Source organism: Enhydra lutris, unplaced genomic scaffold (genome assembly GCF_002288905.1).
Source record: "Enhydra lutris kenyoni isolate GAN:26980312 unplaced genomic scaffold, ASM228890v2 scaffoldscaffold30, whole genome shotgun sequence".
Classification (NCBI taxonomy): domain Eukaryota; kingdom Metazoa; phylum Chordata; class Mammalia; order Carnivora; family Mustelidae; genus Enhydra; species Enhydra lutris.
The window spans coordinates 21,015,391-21,036,314 of record NW_019154114.1 but is presented as its reverse complement, the minus strand read 5'-3'; the positions used below and the strand labels follow the sequence as shown (position 1 = coordinate 21,036,314).

The 20,924-nt window shown below is 60.6% G+C and overlaps 1 protein-coding gene across 7 annotated transcripts in view; it reads left to right on the top strand.

Moving 5' to 3' along the window:
• LOC111152878 (kelch domain containing 4) overlaps nucleotides 1-13,830 on the top strand; it is a 48,589-nt gene extending 34,759 nt beyond the window's left edge. For all 7 annotated transcript variants that reach the window (XM_022511592.1, XM_022511586.1, XM_022511587.1 and 4 more), the window contains 7 exons: nucleotides 3,513-3,605; nucleotides 4,772-4,931; nucleotides 9,692-9,767; nucleotides 10,987-11,195; nucleotides 11,656-12,058; nucleotides 12,758-12,871; nucleotides 13,059-13,830. In XM_022511592.1, the coding sequence (XP_022367300.1) occupies nucleotides 3,513-3,605; nucleotides 4,772-4,931; nucleotides 9,692-9,767; nucleotides 10,987-11,195; nucleotides 11,656-12,058; nucleotides 12,758-12,871; nucleotides 13,059-13,087 (1,084 nt within the window). In that variant the 3' untranslated portion in view covers nucleotides 13,088-13,830. The remainder of the gene's footprint in view (nucleotides 1-3,512; nucleotides 3,606-4,771; nucleotides 4,932-9,691; nucleotides 9,768-10,986; nucleotides 11,196-11,655; nucleotides 12,059-12,757; nucleotides 12,872-13,058) is intronic.
• Nucleotides 13,831-20,924: the final 7,094 nt, after the last annotated feature.

Below are 20,924 nucleotides of genomic sequence, written 5' to 3'. Positions count from 1 at the left end.
GGGTTTAGACCTTAGCGCTCACCGTCGTTGTCGGCAGACTGGATCACAGTCTACCGTGTTGTCACTGTCCTGTTGGTCGCCCTTGTCCTTTGTTCTTGTTTGTCTTTTGACTTTTTGGGGTGTTTTTTGTGGTTTTAATCGATCATGTGGTAGGATTCCAGCTTTCTCCTTTCTTAGTATATCCGTTATACCAGCGTTTCTGCTGTTTTGGGTGGCTGCCCTGCGGTTGGCCGTGTACGTGTACAACTGACCCAAGTCCACCTTCCGATAACGTGGTACCACTTCATGAGTTGTGCGGATGCACTGAGATAGCGACATAATCTTAATTCCTTCCCTGTCCCTTGTGTCATTGCTGTCTTCTCTCCCCCAAGAGCGAGCTTAAGAACACGTGTGAAGCACACACAGTCAGACACGTCGCTGCTGCTGTCACTGTGTACCAGTTGTTATTTGTGAGGTGAAGAATCCGGAAAAGAAAACTTTTTTATTTTACCTTCACTTTATCCCTTCTTCAGTCCGTTTCCTTCCTGTGTGTGGATTCGAGTTTCCGACGCACACACACACGGTCTTTCACTCTCTCTCTCAAAGACTGTCAAACATTTCTTGTGAGGCAGGTCTGTTGGCACCAAGTCCGTTAATCTTGGTTTGTCGGGGAGAGTCCTGCCTCTCCTTTGCTCGTGAAGGACCCTCTCGCAGAGCGTGGAGTCGGGTGCTGGTGGGGTTTTCTCCCACCGCTGTAACTCCTTGTCCACTGTCCTTGCTGCCCCGGTTTCTGAGCAGGAGTTGGACTGGATTCTCATCTTTGTCTCTCTGTAGGTAAGGTGTCGCTTCCCCATGGCTCCTTTTGGGATTTTTTATTTACCTTTGGTTTTCTGTAATTTGAAAATGACAGGCCTTGGTATCCTTTCTTGGCATTTAGTCCACTTCGTGTCCGCAGACCTGCATCGGGCTTTGATGTCAGAGTTCAGTCTGGGGAACTTCTCACCGTTGCGTGTTGTTCTTCTGTCCCTCTGTCTTCTCCTTCCAGCCCATCCTGCTTCTGTTTTGCCTATAACACAATTGCCCCACGGCCCTTGGGTACTGTCCTCTGTTTTTTCCCGGTCTTGGTTCCCCGTGCTCTGGGGTTTTCCAGCTTTTCCTTGCTGTATCCTCTGGCTCTGGGGCTCTTAGCCGTGTCGGGCTGCTCGTGAGCCCGTCGGAGCCGTTCTGGGCCCCCACGCTTCTGTTAGTAGTTTGATCTCTCGTATTTCTTTCTGGTTCTTTCTTAGGCTTTGTGTCTCGCCGCTTTCGTTGCCCGCCTGTCCCTGCATGTCGTCTGCTTTACCCGTCGCAGCCCTAAGTGTGTTCCTCACAGTTGCTTTAAGATCCTGTGTCGCGGTCCCAGCACCCCTGCCTGTCTGCTTCTGGTGCTTGCTCTGAACCCGCGGGCAGATTTTTACCTTTCGCCGCGCCTCGTACGCGTCCCCTCGCTCGCGGGCTGGGATTATCGGCCGGGATGAGGCGTGTGAGCGGGCCGGTGCGCGTCCAGGGAGGAGGGCTCGGCTCCCTCCTGGAACTTCCCAGGGCTTCTCGCTTTCTCTCCTCCCTTCGTAGGTGGGCCGCAAGCCCAGACGGAGCTGGAGCCGGCCATCTCCCTTCCTCGGGTCCGTGCGCCTCTGGTACCACTGCACCCCGTGGTGGGCCCTGGGTCGCTGCTTGCCCCTGAGGGTACAGATGCTCGGTGCCCCCGTCCCCTGCCGCTGTCGGAAGCACGAGGGGTTGTTCGGTGGCACTTCCGTGGGAGGACGATTGAGCCCCTCGGGTAAGGGACCCTGTGACCAGGTCCCCCTGGAGCGTCCCACCCCGTGCGTGGCCGCACTGAGCCTCCTGCAGAGTGTCTGTCTGGTGCAGGTTTTCCTGACAGCATCTGCCCGCGAGCTCCTGCTTCCAGAAGCCTCCTGTGCTCGTCCGCTGGCCTTTACTTCGGGGCCCGCAGTTCGACCTGTGTGTGAGTCAGGAAGAGTGGCCGACTTGCAGTCTGCTCAGCGTCCCGCTTGCTGGGACCGCGTGGTGCCTTCCAGGTCCTTTGATGCCAGACCAGAGCTCAGAGGCCCCGTCTCTCGGTGCTTTATCACGTGTGTTTGTATGTCGGGTTTATTGAGATGAAATCACATTCTGTAAGATGACGGCCTTGTAGCTGGACGGTTAGAGAGGAGTTTCCGCTAATACACAGACCTGCCTGGCCACCGCCGTGCTCGGGACAGATGAGGTGTGCGTCCGTCCTGAAAGTTCTCTCCTGCCCACTTGCTGTCAGTCCCCTTGTACTCTTTGGCCCTAGGCAGCTACTCTCATCACCATGGATGGACTTTTGCCTTTTTAAGAACCTCCTAGGGGCGCCGGAGTGGCCCAGTCAGTGAAGCGTCCGCCTTCGGCTCAGGTCATGATCTCGGGGTCCAGGGATGGAGCCCGGCGTCTGGCTCCTGGCTCAGCGGGGAGCCTGCTTCTCCCAGTCCCTCTGCCTGCTTGTGCTCTCTCATTCCGTGTGCCAAATACAGAAACAGAATATTAATAAAAAAAGACTCTCCTGGGCACAGAATCCCACAGTACGCGCTCTTCGGCTGCCGGCTTCTGTTGGGCGTGGTGTCTGAGACCTGTCCACGTGGCATGTCTCGGCACCGTCCTCCTCTGTTGCCGAGAAGTAGTCCATCGTAATGAATGCACCACGCTCGATGCACTCCCTTGTCGAGGCACATCTGGGCCGCTTCCGGTGTTTGACAGGAGTAAAGCTTCTCTCAGTGTATGTGTAGGTCTTTGTAATCACTTGTGTTTTCAGATCTGAGTGAGGATCTGGCATCCCATCGCCAGGTCATGGGCCAAGCACGTCTCCTGGTATAAGGAACAGTCGCGGTGGTCGTGCCACCTTGCCCCTGCCGCTGTGCTGTGCGAACGAGCCGGCTCTCGGCCCGTGGTTTCAGGAGAACTTGAGCCTGTCGTTGGGTTTTGGCTGCTAGTGGCCTGGGTAGGGAGCACACTGTGCTTTGGGCTTTCGCTCCCAGCGACTGATGGCGGAGGCAGGTGACCGTCTCTTGCTGTCTTTGTTGGCTGTTCGTGTGTCTTTTCTTTCCTGTTTTTGTCTCAGACTTCTGTTCTGTCTTCGCCTGTAATTGTATTGGGTTTATCTTACTCAAAACATACAAGAGTTCTTTCACATATTCTGGGCACAAGTCGTTGGTCCGGTGAGTGCAGAAATCCCCCCCCGACTTTCCGTCTCCTGTCGTTTGATTCTGTAATGGTTTATTTTGAAGAGCTGAGGTTTTCGGTTTTAACCGAGTCCAGTTTCTGTTAAGGCCCTGTTTGTGCTCAGCTGGCTTTACTCCAGGGTCATGGAGACGGTCTCCTGTTTGGTTCTCCATGTTTGTAGGAGCTAGTAGACTCAGGATGGTCTGGGTTACCTGTGGTCAAGTTAGATGGTTCTCGGTAAGTGCTCAAGAAACAGAACTCGGTGTAAAAAGTGGTCTCTTTCTTCCCCATTTCAGAGCATCGGGAGGCCCTTCGGGCCGGAGCGGACATCGGATGGTGGCCTGGAAGAGACAGTTAGTCCTCTTTGGTGGCTTCCATGAGAGTACAAGGTTGGTACCACCCGGAGATATCTTTCTTTCCTGGGACAGTAAGGAGCGGACTTTTTGTGGGAAGAACCACTCGGAACACGCACGGGAAGTGCTGCCCGTCCCGAAAACCGGAGCCAGCTCCATGGATACGCAGTGAAGCAGCAGCCCCCGCGCTCTGCTCTCAGTGTCTTGAAGTCCGTAGTACTGAGCAGCAGCTCTGCGTCCTTGTTTTACACTGAGACCTGGAAGTGATAGGGCCGATCCTGTGTAACTCAGGATGTTCCGCCTTTACCCTGGTACCGACTCGCCCGGAGGACTTGTGGAAAGTCCGGTTGCCGGGTCGCCCCTCTGCTTTCCGACTCGGTAGGGGCGGGGTCTGAGAATCTGCCTTTCAGCAAAGGTGCGGGTGGCGCTGGTGCTGCTGGCCGGGGGACCCCACTCTGAGAGCCTCTGGGCTAAGATTGAACTTGTCTGTGTTGGGGACCATGGCGAGAGCAGTGCTGTCTGAGAGGGGCCTCCCGTGTGCCTGTGTGGCCATGTTGGTACGAGCAACCGTGATCGTGTGTCCGTGTGTGCTCACGCCAGGCTGTGGCTGTCCATGACACGACGCCAGAACACCGCGTCCTCGAGCCGCTGCTTCCCCTGCACGAGCTCCTGCTCACGGTCCTGTCTGTGCTCAAGTCCTTTGCCACTAAAGTCCCAGGAGCACTAGGCAGGGCACAGCGGCAAGGCCCCCTTACTGCTGCCCAGCTGCTGGGCTCCGGGCACGGGCCTGTAGGCACGCCAGTTTCAGGATGCTCAGCCTGGCTCAGGGTTTCCACCCAGCTCTAGCGCAGCTCTGAGTGTCTCCTTCCTGAGTATGCACTTGGCTCTGTAGAATTACACACATGGTAACCTAATGTAATGATTTGCAAGATTGTGATTTTGTAAACTTTGTAAGGAAGTTTGGTATGACTTTCGGGCTAAAAAGGCTTTCAGCTCTAGGCAAATTACCGTGTTTCCCTAAGGTGGCATTACCTCTAGTTCCCAGATGCAAACTCACATATGCCCATGGTCCCTTTGTGTGGATTTAAACTTTAATGAAACCAGTAACTTACTACAAATGGCAGAAAATTTACCTTTAATTTGAATCAGGTTCACTTTCTAATGTCCCCACCTCCTTGTTTCTGTCCCTGTGTTATAACCAGAGATTACATCTACTACAATGACGTGTATTCCTTTAACCTGGACACGTTCACGTGGAGCAGACTGTCCCCATCAGGGGCTGGGCCCACACCTCGATCGGGCTGCCAGATGTCCGTCACCCCTCAAGGTAGCATTGTCGTCTACGGGGGCTACTCGAAACAGGTAAGGATGCGGCAGGAACCAGGAGCTCCTCTCTGGCCTTTTTCACTGTCACCAGGAATGGAAACTTCCAAATAGGATTGTGAATTGGTTTATTAGAAACACTTTCTGTTGAAGTGGAAATGGATGCAGTGTTCCCCTGTTCCCCCGTGAATGTACGAAGACTCCTTCAGCCGTATTAAGCCACACTGTGTGGTGACGCACGTGGCCGGCTTGCCGCAGCGTGCGTGATTCCGTCTGGGGGGTGCGGGGGCTCTTCATGCTGAGCCCCAGACGCCAGCTCCTGCGGTCCAGCAACTGTGGCGGTAGAGCCGCCGGCGTGGGCAGTGCAGGTGGGCAGGCGTGAGCGCCCCTGTGTCCCTCTCGGGGACGTGCCTCCCGCCTGGCATCTGTGCCTGCCCGAGGCCCCGCCCCAGCTGGCACGTGCCTCGGAGCCCCAGAGGGCTGAGCCGGTGTCTCACTGCAGACTTTTTCTTAGTCTTTAGGGTTTGAAATGTCTCCAGCGCAAAGTGACTTAAAAGAATTAGTGAGCCCTTAACGCCCGCCCACCCAGACGTCTGTAGTTAGCGCTCTGCTGTCCTCGCGTCCGCCGCCATCGTTCTGGGCCTATTTCAGGGAAAACTGCAGCATCAGGCCCTTCCCCCTGAACGCCGGAGCGCGCATAGCAGCGCGTGGAGGTCAGCAGTCAAGTTTGTTTAACTTTATTTATTTTATATTCTCTCTGCATCTGTCAGGGGCTCGCACTCGTGACCCCGAGATCGAGAGGCACATGTTCCTCTGGCTGAGCCCGTTGGGCACCACTCCAAGTCCCATTTTGAATGTATGGTTTCTCTGCCGTGATGCACTCGTTTTAAGTGTGTACCTGCCGGTCGCAGAGGCGAGCGTGTCGGGGCTGGGGAGCCCTCTTCTGCTGTGCCCTTCCCCCACCCAGAGGCAGGTGCTGGGGTCTGCTTTGTCCCCCCCTTGTCCTCAGTGTGTCTGTTCTGGGACTTCCGACAGATGTGCTCGGTGGAGGAAGACATCCTTCCTTCATCGTGCTTTTGAAGTCCGACCCTGTGGCACATTGAGTCACTCACTGCTTCATGCCAAGCAGGTCCCACCACGGCAGTTTCTCGGCTCTCTGCTGGTGGCCACCGGGCAGTTTCTCGGCTCTCTGCTGGTGACCATCAGGCTGTTTCCAGCTTTTGACCATTAGGAACAAAGCTGCTCTGAGCGTTCTTGTGCAGGTCACTGTGTGGCTCTGCCTTCTGGTTTCTTGGGAAAATATCCAGGAGTGGGACTGCTGGGTCACAGGGTGGAGCGTGTCGCGGCCTTTCCTGCACCGGTCGCCCACACCCTTGGCCACCCTTGATGCTGCCAGTCTTTTTTGTTCTTGGCCATTCTGGTGGATGTGTGGTGTCTCACTGTGGTTTTCGATTTCATTTCCACACGATGGAATGGGCCCTCTGACTTGGGGGCTGAGCAGGTCACCTGTGGGTGGTTGGGATGGCACAGGCAAGGAGTCTGTCCCGCAGTGGGGCAGCGTCCCGCTTCTGCCTTCTTCCCCCCGCCTCGCCCCAGTGAGTCACGGCTCTGCCACTCAGGTAGTGGTCGGCCTTTGTTCTGAAAAGAGGGCCTAGGTTGGTTCTCTGGCCTCAGCCAGGTGGTCGACGGGAGGCCCAGGAAACAGGTTGTTTCGGCCGGAAGCTTGCGCCCACGTCGTGTTCTTCACGGTCGCCTGAGTGGGATGCAGAAGGGACTCACGTGACTCTCACGACTCTTGGAAGAGCCGCGCTGCCTGCTCCCAGCAGGGCTTCTCAGCAGCCGCTTTCTCCACGGGTCTCTGTGGACCCGCCAAGGCCCTTCCCTCAGGCCCCTTGCGCCAGGCCTCTGGGGTTTGCGTCCCTGTGGAGAACTTCTGTTTGGCCACGTGGGGTTGATCACAGTCGGGGAAGACTGAGTTCTGGCTGCTGTGAAATACTAGAGTCGTTCCGAGTGGGTGGCGGGCTGCCTGAGCCCTGACTGGAGCCCACGTCCAGGTCCCGGAGCCTGCACTGGCGGAGTGCTCCTTCCTGCCCCGAGCCCCCACCCCGGGCAGGCGCCGTTGGGCACCATGGCGGTGAGCTGAGCGGACAGCGCAGATGCCCTGGAGCAGTTTGAGGCGGCCTGCGGACAGGCTCTGAACTTGTGTGGTGGGAGAGACGGCCTCTTCGTGGTTTCCTGCACTGCAGACGGCCACCTGAGCACCACAGCCATTCCCGGACGGCGTCGAGAGCTCTTGGCTGTTGTGAATCCGGGGAACTGGGATGAGTTTGCGCTGACTTTATGAAGGGACCTCCCGTTGCCTCGATGCTGAGGCGGCCGGTTGGCAACCCTGGCTGCTTGGAGGGGGCAGGGCCTTCTGCCCCGTGTCAGGCCGGTGAGCCGGCCTTTGTGCCTGGTTTCAAAGTCGCTCCTCCTGCCGTCGGGGAGGATAGCTCTGGACACGGGCTCGTTTCTGTGGTGGTTCCATGCCGGTTCTCCGCCGTCGGGGCAGGAACAATGAGGCCGTGGGCCCCCCTGCCCCGCTGTGCCCCCCTTCTCCCTGGGAGCTGCGGGAGCACCTTCTCCCAAGGGCATGTGGGGTCTTCCTTTGTCTCCGCAGGCCCAGGTCGGGGTGTGCTGAGGAGACTGTGGCCCTGGGAACACGGGTTCCTTGAAGGTGCTTCTCCCACGTGGTCCTTTTCATGTTGTTTGACTCGCGACCTGGTTGCAGGCACTGTGTGGACCCCTCCCCACCTGGGGACAAGCTGTTTTACGGGAGGAATCGGGGAGCTGGTGGGGCGGGCAGCCCCAGGGCCAGTGCGCTCTGATCCAAAGGCGTGCGACGCATCTCCTCCAGCCAGAGCCCTGGCCTGTGTGCCGGCCTGCCCCAAAGCCGTGGCCCCGGGCTTGTGGCTTCACCCTTCTCGGGAAGGGATCTGGCTGGGGGGTCTGGAGAGGAGGCATTTAATCGGTGCAGCATGGAGCAGGTTCTGACCACTGCCGGCAGCCCAACGGCACGCAGGTCAGCAGGTACAGCAGTGCGGGGGCTGCGGCCCAGCCGTGGTGTGTGTCTGCCCCAGGTGGAGTAGTCCCTGAGCTCCTTCCAGGTCCCCCCGGCGGGCGGGGCCTCTGCGTGTGAATGCCGCTCCTGCGGGTGTCGGGCCTTTTGGTGTGAAATGACGGCCCCTCCTGCCGTGCAGACCGGCTTGAGAAAGGGAGCGTGTTGCCTGAGTAGCCAGCGTGCAGACATCGCCTCACTTGAATCCTGCGCGTGTGTCTGGAGGGAGCACCGGAGAGGCACACCCAGTTCCCTTTTCCGGAGACGCGGGCTGGTTCCCTTGCACGGCTGATCCGAACCTCCTGCAGGTCACACGTCCCGTCTGTGGACAGTTGGATCGTGGCTTTGTCTCCCAGAAGGAAACCAGCTTTTCCCCGCTGTAGTACACGCACACCCGTGTTTGAGAGGAGAAGGCATGCACGTGTCTCCTGATCTTATCTTGCATTTGGTGGAGAAGTTGGGGTGTGTGTAGCAGCAGCAGCGAGCACTCCTGGCGCCCAGATCTTGGTTTCTGACCATCTCCAGTGAAAGGACCCGGGGCTCCTTGGGGAAATGGCTGATTGTAGGCCTGGGTCAAAAAATGTAGGGATGAGGCTGGAGGGTCTTGTGCTCTCCCCTCCCATGGAAGGGCTCACAGGAAACCCGCATAAGGGGGCATGTCGGATGGACACAGGAGCCCCTGAAAGGATTCCCGTGGCCAAAGCTGGAACTGTTTAAGCAACAAAGGTAAGGAAAGCAGCTTTGATTATAGCTCAGGGTGTGACGTAAAAATCCGTGAGTCCGTTTGATTACATGTAAGCCGACAACTGAGTGAATAAACGAGTCAGGGGCGAGGGGCAATTCCTCCTGAGCTGTGGGGCTGACTCTGCCCTTGGTGGGGGGAGCATGCTGCCCTCTCCGCACCTGCCCTGGAGGACTGGAGAGCTGCAGGCTGGGGGCGTGGGGGGTGGGCGTGACAGCCCAGTGACCAGGATCAGCAGCAGTGGTGAGTCAGGGAGCCAGCGTGCCCCGCTGGCGTGCTGCGAGAGAAGGCGCGTCATCTGTGAGCGCGTAGCCCCGTGCAGTGCCGAGAGAAGTGTCGGGATGTGTGGGGAGACGGGAGACGCATCATACCAGCTGCGACCTCTCCACTCCAGAGGGTCACTGGAGCCGGGGGGGCCTGGGGCCGTACGGCCGATGGGGCAGAGAAACCTTGGTTTCGTCGTTGGAGATGCTCAGGAAAGTTGTGAACTGGTAGCGACTGGCTGGCTGGACGGTGTGTGATTTTGCGGGGAAGCCGGAGCACGTGGATTGAAAGATGGTGGTGCGGGGGACACGCGGGAACTGCGATGGAACTTTCCAGTGGCCTTGGGGGAGGGGCTCCTCCACCTACAACAGGGTCGCTGCAGAGCCGCAGACGCTCCCGCAAGAGCGCGCTGGAGTGTCCCTGCCATGATGGTGCTGGTTAAGAATGGGGAGTTTGTAGCAGAGTCCATTCTTGGTTAGTAAATCATACCAGCATTTTTTATCATAATCTGCTCCATGAGGTCAGAATTGAACTGGTTGTGGGTCCGGTATTTTGGGGTGCTGGTCCAAAGGAAGGCTCTGGAGGTATCCTCGCCGCACCCCGACAGGAAGCCAGACCGTGAGCTTGAGGGGGCTGTGCGGGGCGCCAGAGGTAGTGCCCAGCCGGTTCTCACATGGCTCCCTGTTTCTCTTGCAGAGAGTCAAGAAGGATGTGGACAGAGGCACCCAGCATTCAGATATGTTCCTGTTGCAGCCCGAGGATGGAAGAGAAGGTATAGGCACTGGGCCGTGGGCGTGGGCCATGGGCGTGGGCCCCAGGCTCCTACAGGAAGCAGGGCAGAGATTTGAGAGCCCGCCTGCCCCGTGGAGGGGGCACTGGGGTCTGGGGGGTGGCAGTGAGCCCCGCGCACTGTGCCGAGTCACGAGCGAGTCCTTGCCTGAGCAGGCAGGCCGGGGGCTCCATGAATAACCCCAGGAGTCTGCGTGGCGGGGACCATCGAGGTGTGCTTGCCCTCGGGTGTTGGGGACGGCCAGTACGAGCAGCGCTGACCCAGGAGCTCCCCTCAGAGCCGGTGGAAGCCATTTCCTATCTGCCGTTGCCTGGCTTGTCCTCACTCCAGAGCAGGGGCTGCCGGGATGTGGGATCTGGGCATGGTTCTTATGGGCCACTGGCCCCCACGTTTGCTTTCTAAAGCTCAGAAAGTCTGGTAGTGGCCTGTCTGTGAGTCTTGGGGTGAGCCGGCTGCGCTGGACCCCGGCGGTGCTGCTGGTCCTGGGTCTGCCCCCGGACTGGCAGGGCACAGTGCCTCTCCTTCCCCCCCTGTCCTGACTTCTGTGAAGCCGGGCGCTTCGCAGGAAGCCAGCGCTGCGGCCCCTCAGTGACCAAGGAGGACATCTGCCTTTTCCCCTGTGGGCACCAAGGTTTGGAGCCGAGGAGAAACCCGCCTGGTGTGCACATCTGGGAGCCAGAGCTGGATCTGGACTATGTTCGAGGCACCAGCCCCTGAGCCCATGGGCTCAGCCTGTGCACCCGGGCGTCAGGCTCCGGACCGCCGGTGTGGGGCACCGCGTTCACCAGGCGCTGAGAGTGAGCGTGTTGGCTGCGGGGGAGCCTGTGGTTCTGAGGCTCCTGCGTGGAGCAGCTGCCTCGGGTCCGCGGTCCCGCCAGGCAGGGCATGGCGCGGCGCGAGGCTCTCCTGTCACCACGGCCTGCCCGCCTCGCTCCGGTGCGGCCTCAGAGCCCCCACTGGGGCGTGCTTGGCTGGGGGGCTCTTGGAGAGCACGTGGGAATACTACTCAGTGCATGCAGGAGCGGGGTGAAACTCTGGGGCGTGATGAACTGTGTTGTCTCCACGGAGGGCTCCGCACGAGTGAACTGGTGGCCTTTTGCCTGCGGTTCTGCGTTTCCGCCTGTCCCAGTCACTGGGGTCGGGCGATCCCGGCTGCACCTGCGTTAGCTCCCCCAACCCCGCGTTCCCTCTCTTCCAACAGGCAAGTGGGTGTGGACCCGGATTAATCCTGCGGGGGCCAAGCCTACTCCACGGTCTGGCTTCGCGGTGGCCGTGACCCCAAACCATCAGACGCTGCTCTTCGGGGGCGTCTGTGACAGGGAGGAGGAGGAGAGCCTGGAGGGGGACTTCCTCAATGACCTGCACTTCTACGACGCCGCCAAGAACCGCTGGTTTGCAGCGCAGCTGAAGGTAGAGCCGGGCCCGGAGCGTGCAGCCCGTGCTTTCCCTCCGTCGCGTCGGCCGGGTCTTCTGGCGAGGCTTCGGGTTGCCGGGGCCTCCCGGGTCCCATGGTGTGTGGGGCCCCGTGGGTGCTCCGCCCGCCCATGCCACAGTGGGTCCCCAGGTGGCCATGCCCGCGGTGGGGTCCCCCTGGGGCTTCAGGTCTAGATGAGTGCATGGGGCCGGCGGCCCACTCCGGCAGGGACTCCCTGTGGTTGCAGAGCCTCTGCAGCTGACTGCGTAGACGTGCGGCCAGTGTCTGGACGCCTGGGCTCTCTGCCTTTCTCTCAGGGGTCACACCCGGTCGGGGCTGCAGGCTGAACTACAGCAGGGGCTCTCCGGTGTGGCCCAGCCCCCCTTGGGACTTGAGGACGCTGCCTGCTCCCCGCTGTCTGTGGGTAAAACACATGGCCTTGCTTTTTATCAACAGGGACCCAAGTCAGAGAAGAGGAAACGTAGGCGGGGCAAAACCACAGAGCCCGAAAGTGCTGACAAGCAGGAGTGTGGGGGGGCTGGAGCCCAGGGGCCCCTGGAGGTGGTCAGAGAGGTGGTCACAGAGGATGGGACTGTGGTCACCATCAGACAGACGTTGGCTGCCCCGGGCTCGGCTGGACGGCCGCCGTCCGATGAGGAGGACAGCCCCGACAACGCCAGTGGCCCCGTGGTGGGGCCGAGCCCCCGCTCGAACGCCATGCTGGCCGTGAAGCACGGGCGGCTCTACCTCTACGGGGGCATGTTCGAGGCAGGTGACCGCCAGGTCACGCTTGGTGACCTGTACTGCCTGGACCTGCACAAGATGCAAGAGTGGACGGCTTTGGTGGAGATGGATCCAGGTGAGCCGGACCGGGGGGGCACTCCTCCTCGTGGTGGGGCGGGGACCTCGTCAAAGCGCCTCTGCCACCTCTGCCTGCAAGCAGCGCCCCCCCACATCTGCCCTGTGCCACAGAGCCCACCTGCCCCTCCCCTCGTTGGGCCCCAGTCACCCTGTCCTGGGGGCGGAAGGGGCTGGGCCGCCGGCCCCAGCGCTGCGAGGAGCCTCACATCTGTCCTGGCGCTGCTCCGAGGGGCGATGCAGGAACAGACCTCCCAGAGTCCCCGGTCCGAGGATCGCCGCGTCCCGGCTGTGACATGGGGGAGCCTCCAGCTGCCCCTGCTCCGGTCCGCACTGCTCCGTCCCTCACCTCCACGTCCTACACAGGCAGCTGCTGGACGCAAGCCGCTGCTCCTTTCTTTAAGGCTGGAGACTAGGAATAAACTTAAAAGTCACACTTTTGGGGAAGTTACTCCGTGGCTCTGAGACTCCTCCGTCTTCCTGCAAGACCAACCTAGACCCGGGGAGCACGAGAGAACGCGATGCGGTCTCGCATCTTCGCCGGTCCATCTCCTTTCACCCGCCTCCACTCGGACACCGAGAGACAACGCGTTTCCTCCGAGCGTACAGCAGTGCCAGGGCTCAGCCGCGTCTACACCGAGTCCCGTGAGCGGGCTGCCCCACCACGCCGACGCTCAGAACGTGCACTCTTGCTTCCCAGGAGCTCAGGAGTGGCTGGAGGACACAGATTCCGAAGAGGACAGCAGTGAGGGCGAGAGTGCTGAGGGCGGGGACGAGGACGAGGACAGCGGCGAGAGCGGCGCGGAGGCTGGGGGTGAGTGTGGCGTGTGTGCCGGCGAGGGGTGGCAGGAGGCCCTTGGCCGCGCCGCTCCAGAGCCAAGTGCCCCACGCCAGACCCAGAGCTCAGGGGTCGCTTGGCTCCCACAGTCCTGATTTTTACTGGTAACGAGAGACTTTCGTGCTTTACTCCAGCTGCAGTGAAGTTTGGTTTTGCTTCGTAGGTGCGCTCTCAGGGGACACCTGTTTGTGAAGGGACGTTTATGTGTGGAGTGCGGCGCGCTGGTGTCTGGGACGGAGTGAAGAGTGCCCTCGCCGCACGACGGCTGTACCTGGGGTGCTCCCGTGCTCATCCTGCCACGCGGGGAGGGCCTCTGGAGCTGCCTGACCCGGGCCTCCATCCTGGGCTCGATGTGCTTCCCTCCTGCCCCCTCCTGCCCCCTCCTGCCCTCTCCTGCCCGCTCCTGCCCCACGGAGCTGCTCCCACACGCACGGTGCTGCCCGCTGAGCAGCTTGTGCATGGCCTGCCCGGCCCCAGCAGTAGCGGGCGCAGCTCTCCCTGGACGACGCTGGGCCTCACGTCGAGAGGAGAGCCGCTCACGCTGTGGCAAACGCTTTGTGTGGCGACTCCCACGACGACCCCTGGAGTTAACCTGAGCGAGATGCGGTTCCTTCCCCTCCGTGTCACTGGGACTGGGTGTGATTTCCAATATGCCAGCCTTGGGGTGAAGCCGCGGCAGAGGTGATGTTCTGTGCGGCCCCCGGGGGTGCCAGCGGGGCCCCCACGCTGCAGGCAGCACCTAGAAGACGAGGTAGAAGGCGGGGTGCGGGGTGGGTGGTTTCCCCCTGCGAGACTAGGGGCCGCGTGCTCCGGCGGACGCCGTGTCGTCGGCCTGCGGGCCCCGCTGTGATTTCCGAAAGTCATCGGTGGCATCCCCCCAGCCACCTTCACGCTGTCTCTGCCAGTCTTCGAAATAAAGTTGTGTTGGCCGGGGGGCTGTGCGTGTTCTGTGCTGCTGGCTGTGCTCGGGCCTCGGAGGGACCGTCCCCGACTCCTCAGACCTGCCCCCCCGTGGGTTTCAGGAGGAGACGCTAGAGCCGCCCTGCGCTCTTTCCCTCTAGGTTGTTGTTGGCAGAGGGACAGGAGGATGGGAGGCCCGGGCTCCGGGACTCCACCGTCTCCACGTGGTGTTGCTGTCTGGCACCCGTGCGGCGTGGGGCCACCGCGGTGGCAGCCTCAGGCGCCTGCACGTCCACACTGGTGCCCGCTCCGGGCTGCATGGCTGGAGACCAGTTCTCATTGTGTAGTTGGGGTCAGAAGTTGGGCCTTGAAGTCCCAGTGGGCACCTTTCTTCATCTTCAGCATCCCCTACAGCGAGAATGCGGTACTGCTGGTCTGTGGAGACACGGCCGGCTCCTCTTCGTTCCCCGCGGTAGGCCGTCCCCATCATTGCAGGGACGCTGACAGACGAGAGTGGCGCTGCCCACCTGTGGCAGAGCGGGACCTGGCCCGGAAGGTGTTTGTGGAGGGTGAGGGCTGACCTGCCCCAGAAGCAGCCCCTTGCTCCCCTAGCCTGCTCACCTGCTCAGCCCCAGCAGCTTCGACAGTGGGACCTCAGCCCGTCAGACTGGCGCGCCTCTGGAACGGAGCCTGGGGGCATTTTAGCAGACAAAAATCGGAAGCTGTCCCCTGGCTGTAGTGTGTGGACAGGCCGTCGCAGGGGCCGGGCCAGGGGCCGGGCAGCACAGTACCCTTCCAGTCGATGTGGGGTGGGTTTGGAGGAAAAGCTGAGCGCTCCGGCCCCAGGGGCGTGTCTGTGCCCCTTTCCTTGGACGCTGGGGCAGGCCGGGTCTTCCTCGGACACACGGGGGGCAGTCCTGCTGGATGGCCCTCAGGCACGGCTGGTGGGGGGCCGGGGCTGGGGTGCGGGACCTCCCGGGTCCTCCAGGTGCCCATTGTGCCCTCTCCTGACACGTGGCCCTCGGCCCCGGCTGTGCGGCTGCTTTCCGGGGAGGTCCTCGAAGAGCTTGTCAGCTGTGCCTCCGCGTTCTGTTGTCAGAGACCAGGGTGTTCTTTCTGATCGTCTCTAGGATAGAGCAGGTCTGGGGGAGGAGGCTGTTTTGCAGTCAGCCCAGTCGAGAAAGAAGTCCCAATCCCCCTGAAGAAACTGTGTACAAACAAGTCTCCGTTTCTGCCGTCATGTCCGCAGGGTCATTGCTGGGACACATGAGTGGACCAAGAGGATGAATAAAGAAGCTTCCGGAGAAGGAGCCGCCCCCGCTGCTGCATTCCTGAGCCTGGAACTCCAGACAGACACACCCGAGGTGTTCAGCGGGCGGAGAGGTGGCCGTGCGCTCTGGGATGGCGGGGGCCCCCAGGAGCAGGACCCGCCCGCCCGCCCTGCTCTCTGTCGGTGACGGCTGTGCCCCACCGAAGGTTCTGGACACCCTGATGGCCGCCACGGGCAGGAGTGGCCGGTACGAAGCCCAAGGGCCCCATTCCCCGTGTTGCTGGAGCCAAAACAGCTGGAAACAGCTGTGTTCCGGGTCAGCAAGGACCCTGCGGTTACACCCTGTCTCGTCTGCTCCTCGGATGGCTGAGTTGTTGGTGAGCCCCGTGCCGCGGCCCGCTGCTGGGTCTGCGCCTTTCGCGCACGGTGCTCCTCCGCTGGCTGTGCCGTCTTGGACGCCTGCAGAGCTCCTTGAGGGGCGTGGGGGGTGTGGGGTGTGAGGACTTCTGCCGAGCCCCGGGGCGGCCCATGCTGCAGGAAGGCGGGTTCCAAAGGGCTGCCCCGAGGGGGTAGATTTCTGGGATTGGCTTGAATGGAACAAATGTCCTTACGTTCACAGTGGTTTTCCATTTCTCTCTAAAAGGCTGGAAGAGTGGTATTTATTGCAGTTGGACACGTTTTGCGTTTTTTATCAAGTTGTACAGGAGGGAGTCAGCGGCTAGCTGGCAGTAGAGACACACTGAGGGGCTAGAGGCTGGCCAGGGCCTGCTGGTGACAGATGGTCTCGTCAGGGCTGTCCCCTGGGGCTCAAAGGGACCTCAGGCTGCCACCCAGGGGAGTTCAGGCATAAGGTTGGGTTTAGATCGGGTGACCCAAGTGAGGCTCCCAGTTGGGAACTAGTCCCCCCACGTGTGTTGGGGTGAGCAGGAGGGGACACGGTGTTGCCTGGGGGCTGGGGAGGGGCAGCTGCTCCCTAGTACGGGGCCGGGGGGATGTGACTCCCTTTGGCTCATGTGAGCAAGAAACCCATCTGCTGTCCACTGCTTACTTCCCTGAGCACTGAAGGAGCTTTCTAGAAACCGCTGCTTCCCTGTGCGCTCTGAACCGGGAGGCAGGCTGTGTGCAGGCCTCGGCCACCATAGGCCCGTGTTGTCTCACGGGCCCAGGCAGCTCCCGAGTATGGAGCAGCGGCGTCTGCGTTTCTGTTTCGCGAGAGCCTTGGCAGTGCCGCGTTCAGGTGGGGCCTGGTTGTCCACCCGTGGTCTGACCGTGGTGTCCCGCGGGAAGCTGCGGTGCCGACCCGCGTAGCCAGTGGCCGCGGACATCAGGCAGCGGGGCCCGAGGAGCCTCCGTGGGCACAGGCCGCGCTGGGCCTGGTTTCCCCTTGCTGAGTGGGCGTGGGACCTTCGGGACCAGACCTGCTTGTGGAGCTCGACAGCCGTGCGCCAGGGCTCTGGACCGGGGAGGAGGCCTGGAGAGACTCCAGTGTGTCAGGAGGGGGTCCTCAGATGGGAAAGCTCTCTCGGGGCCCCCCCAGGAGAAGTGAGATCCAACTAGGTTGAGCACAGAGGTGCCGTGAGGCCCTTGGGGCAGAGCCCGTGGAAGGGAGTGGGCACGGCTGGCGGGCCCGGCTCGGGGTAGGGGTGCGCTTTGGGCTGGGCTCCCAGAGCCCTCCCGCCGGGGACCAAGGCTGCAGGGCTGCCATCGAGGCGACACGGGCTCTGCCCCGGGAAGGAATCCGTTTCTCTGAAAATTTGGGCTTGAGGAGGCTTCAGTGAAGACCCTGGGCTGTAATGACACGATGCAGGGACCCAGAGTTTTCACACGATGACGTTTATTACTAAAAGGAGCAAAAGTGTTGTAAATCTTGACAGTGTCCCTTGCTCTCACAGAGCGAGATACATAATAATGGTATGACTTCGAGTGTTACATTCATCAAGGAGAAGGTCTTAATTTTCACTTTGTGAGTGAGGAAGCTATTTTCCGGCTAAAAGGTAAAATAGCGAGGTAACATACTTAGCTGCTTCATCGGTCAGAAAAATCAAAACACAGTCAACATTCCCTTTTTGTCAATGCACGAACGATTGCGCTGTAGTGACGTTTACATGCACCGGGGGGAAGCGTGGGAAAGCAAAATGCAGACCGCGACCGATTTCCGTTAGAATTCACGGAAAGGCATCTCTGTCAGGGTGCGCGGCCTCGGTCTGGTGGGAGGGCGAGTGCACACAGCTGCTCCCCCGCCCGGTGAGGGCCACTGGGACTTCCATCGGGCTGCGGCGGGCCTCGTTTCTCTGGACACGGTGCAGGTGAGCTGAGTCCGGCTGTCGGGGTTGGCCCTGTGGTCAGGGGGACCCCGGCCACACGTGAGCTGCCGATGCCCGCCGCCTGCGCCCAGACCCGTCTTCTCCCCGAGCGGCACCCCACCCCGCCGTGTGGAAGCCCCCGCTGGGTGACTGGAGGGCAGCCCTCTCCCTCGCGAAGGGCAGGCGGGTGGCGTGGGTGCCGCTCGCTGAGGAGCACTGGGCTGCGTGGTGTGGGCTGCCCCGCGCCTGACGGTGTTAGGGAGGGAGACCCCCTTAGTGCGCTTGGCCTCGCGGTTGGCCTCGTGGTGGAAAGCCCTTCCTCTGTGACTTGTGTTCTCTCGAGGGAAGCCCTGGGGGCGGTGACGCTCATCTTACGGGACTGGGACGCTCCAGCCGGCTCATCTCTTGGTAGCAGGCGTGCGAGGGATCGCCGGGGCAGGTCAGCCAGTGTGCTGGGGACAAGCAGGGGCCCCGCCAGCACCTGTTCCGCCACCCCTTGGGGCCTCCTGCCCTTCATGGGTTCAGGCTGCTGCTGTCCCTGTGTCCCCACGCAGTGGCGGCACAGCCAGGGCGGGCGTGCGCAGACGCAGCGGTGAGCTGTGTGTCAGGTCTGCAGCAGGTGGGAGTGGTGGGGGCAGACAGAAGTGAGGTAGGTATGCGGTGTGCTGCTCTCCGCCTTTCCTGCCGTCCCTGAAGCCCCGGGTCCCGGCCGCACACCCCGACTGGCCCCGGGCTGCTCGCGGCCGGGCCGCCTGCTTCTCGGAGGCCGAGGAACAAGCTGGAATGACGCGTGTTTGTCCTTTTGTATCTCAGGCATCTCCGTGTTGGGGTTTCACGCAGAGGCACCCTTCCTCCTTAGTGGGTGCTCTCGTGGAGAAGGCGCAGCCGTCTTGGGGGTCTTCTGCGTCCAGGGGCACGCGTGCTGGTGTCTTCTGTCTGTTGCTTTTTGAGGTGCCCAGCGCTCCCCCCCAACCTTCCTCAGATGCTTTCAGTGCCTGCGACCCTCGACTCCCAGAGCTTTCAGACTGTAAAAATGCAGCGCTGTTCTTCTGTTTTGGAGCAAAGGTAACTGCACTTTTTCCTGATGCTCTTAAGGCTGTTAGCGACACTTCTTGGGAACGGATCTCGGGGGCAGATCATGTTCCCAGTCTGCTTGCTGGCAGTAGCGTGTGACACGTGGCCGGGCCTGGGCAGGGGAGAAACTATAACAAGACCCCTTGTTTGCCGAGAGCACGTCACCCCTACTCCTTATTTCTCGTCTGGAATTCTGGTCTTGTTGCTTCTCGTTTATGCTGGACTGACGTGAGCAAGTCCTGTCCCAGGCAGGACACCACGGAAACGCGAAACGTCCGCGCTCCTCAGTGCTGGCTGTAGAGTGGGGGGCCCGACAGCACGTGCGGCTGTGGACTAGAGGCTGAAAATCTAGTAGGCACCTTTATGATAAGTTTCTGAGACCGAAGGCAAGAAAAACCGGAAGACGAGACCTGCGGGAGTCGAGGAAGGTCAGCTTCATCCGAGCCGAGGCTGGCGCTCTTCGACCGTGAGCCGTGTCTTCCTGCGCCCTCCAGCGAGCCCCTGCCCCTGGAGGAAGGCACCGCGGGCGTCCGGAGCGTGTCCCCCCGTGGGTGCAAGTGAAACCTGCCTCAAGAGGGACCCCAACACTAGTGCTGATTCAGGAGGGGGATGAGAAAAGGTCAAAACACCCGAACTAAAAAATGCGAGAAACCACTTCCTTCAGTGCCCAGATGTTCGTCTGCGTCAGGCTGTACATAGCGTCTCGTCCCTGCCCTGGGCTTTCGGTGACATCCCTTGGCTTAAAGCGGGGACGGATTGTCCCCACTTAATGGATTATCCAAATGGGGACGCTCTTGAAAGGGAAAGGGAGCACCTTTAGGACCAGGATGTGGGGCTGCCCTTTGTGTCCCCTCTTGGTGTGGGCACCAGACATGGTTCCCGAGGGGTGGCCGTGGGCTGCGGGACCCGCCCGTGTTCTTCCTGCTTTGCTGGGGAGTCTGGGTGGTTCAAGTGGCAGGGAGCCGTTACCCTACAGTTACGTGTGCGCGCACAGCCCTTGCGGTCATTTCGACGCAGACGGGAGCTTGTCGGCTGTAACTGTGGTTGTGGACTTCTGGGGACAGCGGTTTTGGTAACGGGTGTTGTACTTCTGTGGCTACCGGAAGTTTCCTCCACATCCGTCCTCTCGCTGCCAGTCACTTAGGCTCCTGTGTTGCCTCCCTGCTCTGTGTCTTTGGGATCCCGTGTGCTAATGATTAGTGAAGCTTAGACATGTGGGTGACTTTCCATGTGCTTGACATTGTTCCAAGCACATCACAGGCCCTGAGCAGGTTTCGGAAAGCACAGCCCGCCTCCTAAGTTTCCTCGGCTTTCTGGTAATGCAGCAGGTGCTTTGTGTGCACAGACGAGCGCACCTACGGACCCCAGAGGGCAGTGTCCTTCCCAGGTCTTTTGGGGTGAGGTGTGAGTGCAGGTTTCCCAGCCCGGGGAGGGGGGCAGCAGGAGCTGGGCATGGACCGGGGACCTGTTCGCCCCACCTCCCCATGGTTCCCAGGCTCAGGGCTCCGGTCACTCAGTTTCTCTGCCTCCGGCTTTCACATCTAGAGTGTGGAAGCAGTTGTCATGGGAGAAGAGGACTCTCGCGAGGTTGCTCTGGGAGTAATTAAAACGTGTCAGCACTTCGAACCACGGGGGCCGGCCCTGACCTGCTCGCCTGTGCTTCCCGATGGGCCTGTGGGGCCTGGTCTAGCTCTGCGTGTGTGCCCTCCGGGAGCGCTCAGGAGAGAAGCGGGTTAGCTGCCCTGGCCCCATGGTAGGACCGGCACCTGCTGGGGGAGCTGGAGGCTCTGGGCCGGGAGGAGAAGCCAGCCCGGCGAGCAGAAGTGCCAAGCTGACTGGTCCTAATCGGTTGGGAAACCAGGGAAGCAGCAGCTTCTGGAGTCCCTCAGCCCAGGACATTGTGGCTGTGGTGGAATCCACGGGGAACCCCCGGGTGTGCAGGGAAGGGTGGGCCGTGTGGTGTCACGGCTGTGGTCACAGGGCCGGTGTGTAATGGGATACGAGCCCCTTGTCATGACACCAGTCCTGCCTTCACGGGGTGGCAGCTTGTGTTTCTCCGCTCCTCCCCGGTCAGTGCCATGTGTGTGTGCGTGCGTGTGTGACCTGCCGCTCCAGGCCCCGTTTTGTGTCCTGCTGTCCCCGGAATGTACGGAAGTCTGTCATCTTTGCCAAGAGGCACAGACAGAACTCTCAGACCCACGTCCCAGCACGGAGGGCTCTGAGCCGCCAGGAACCGGAGTCTCTGGTTCACCTCGGGTCCGAGCAGAAAGCACGGAAGGTAAGATGTGCAAAAAGATGTCATTTCCCATTAGGAAGCGACATCATCAGCAGTGCATTTCTTAATGGATCCTTGCTCTCCTCTGTCCCCAGGCCCCCAAGAAAGACTCCCGAACTAAGACAAGATGAGAAGAAAGGGGGCGTGAATGTGGGACGGAACAAACGATGCTGGGTTTAACTGGAACATGCTCTAATCTTGAGTTTA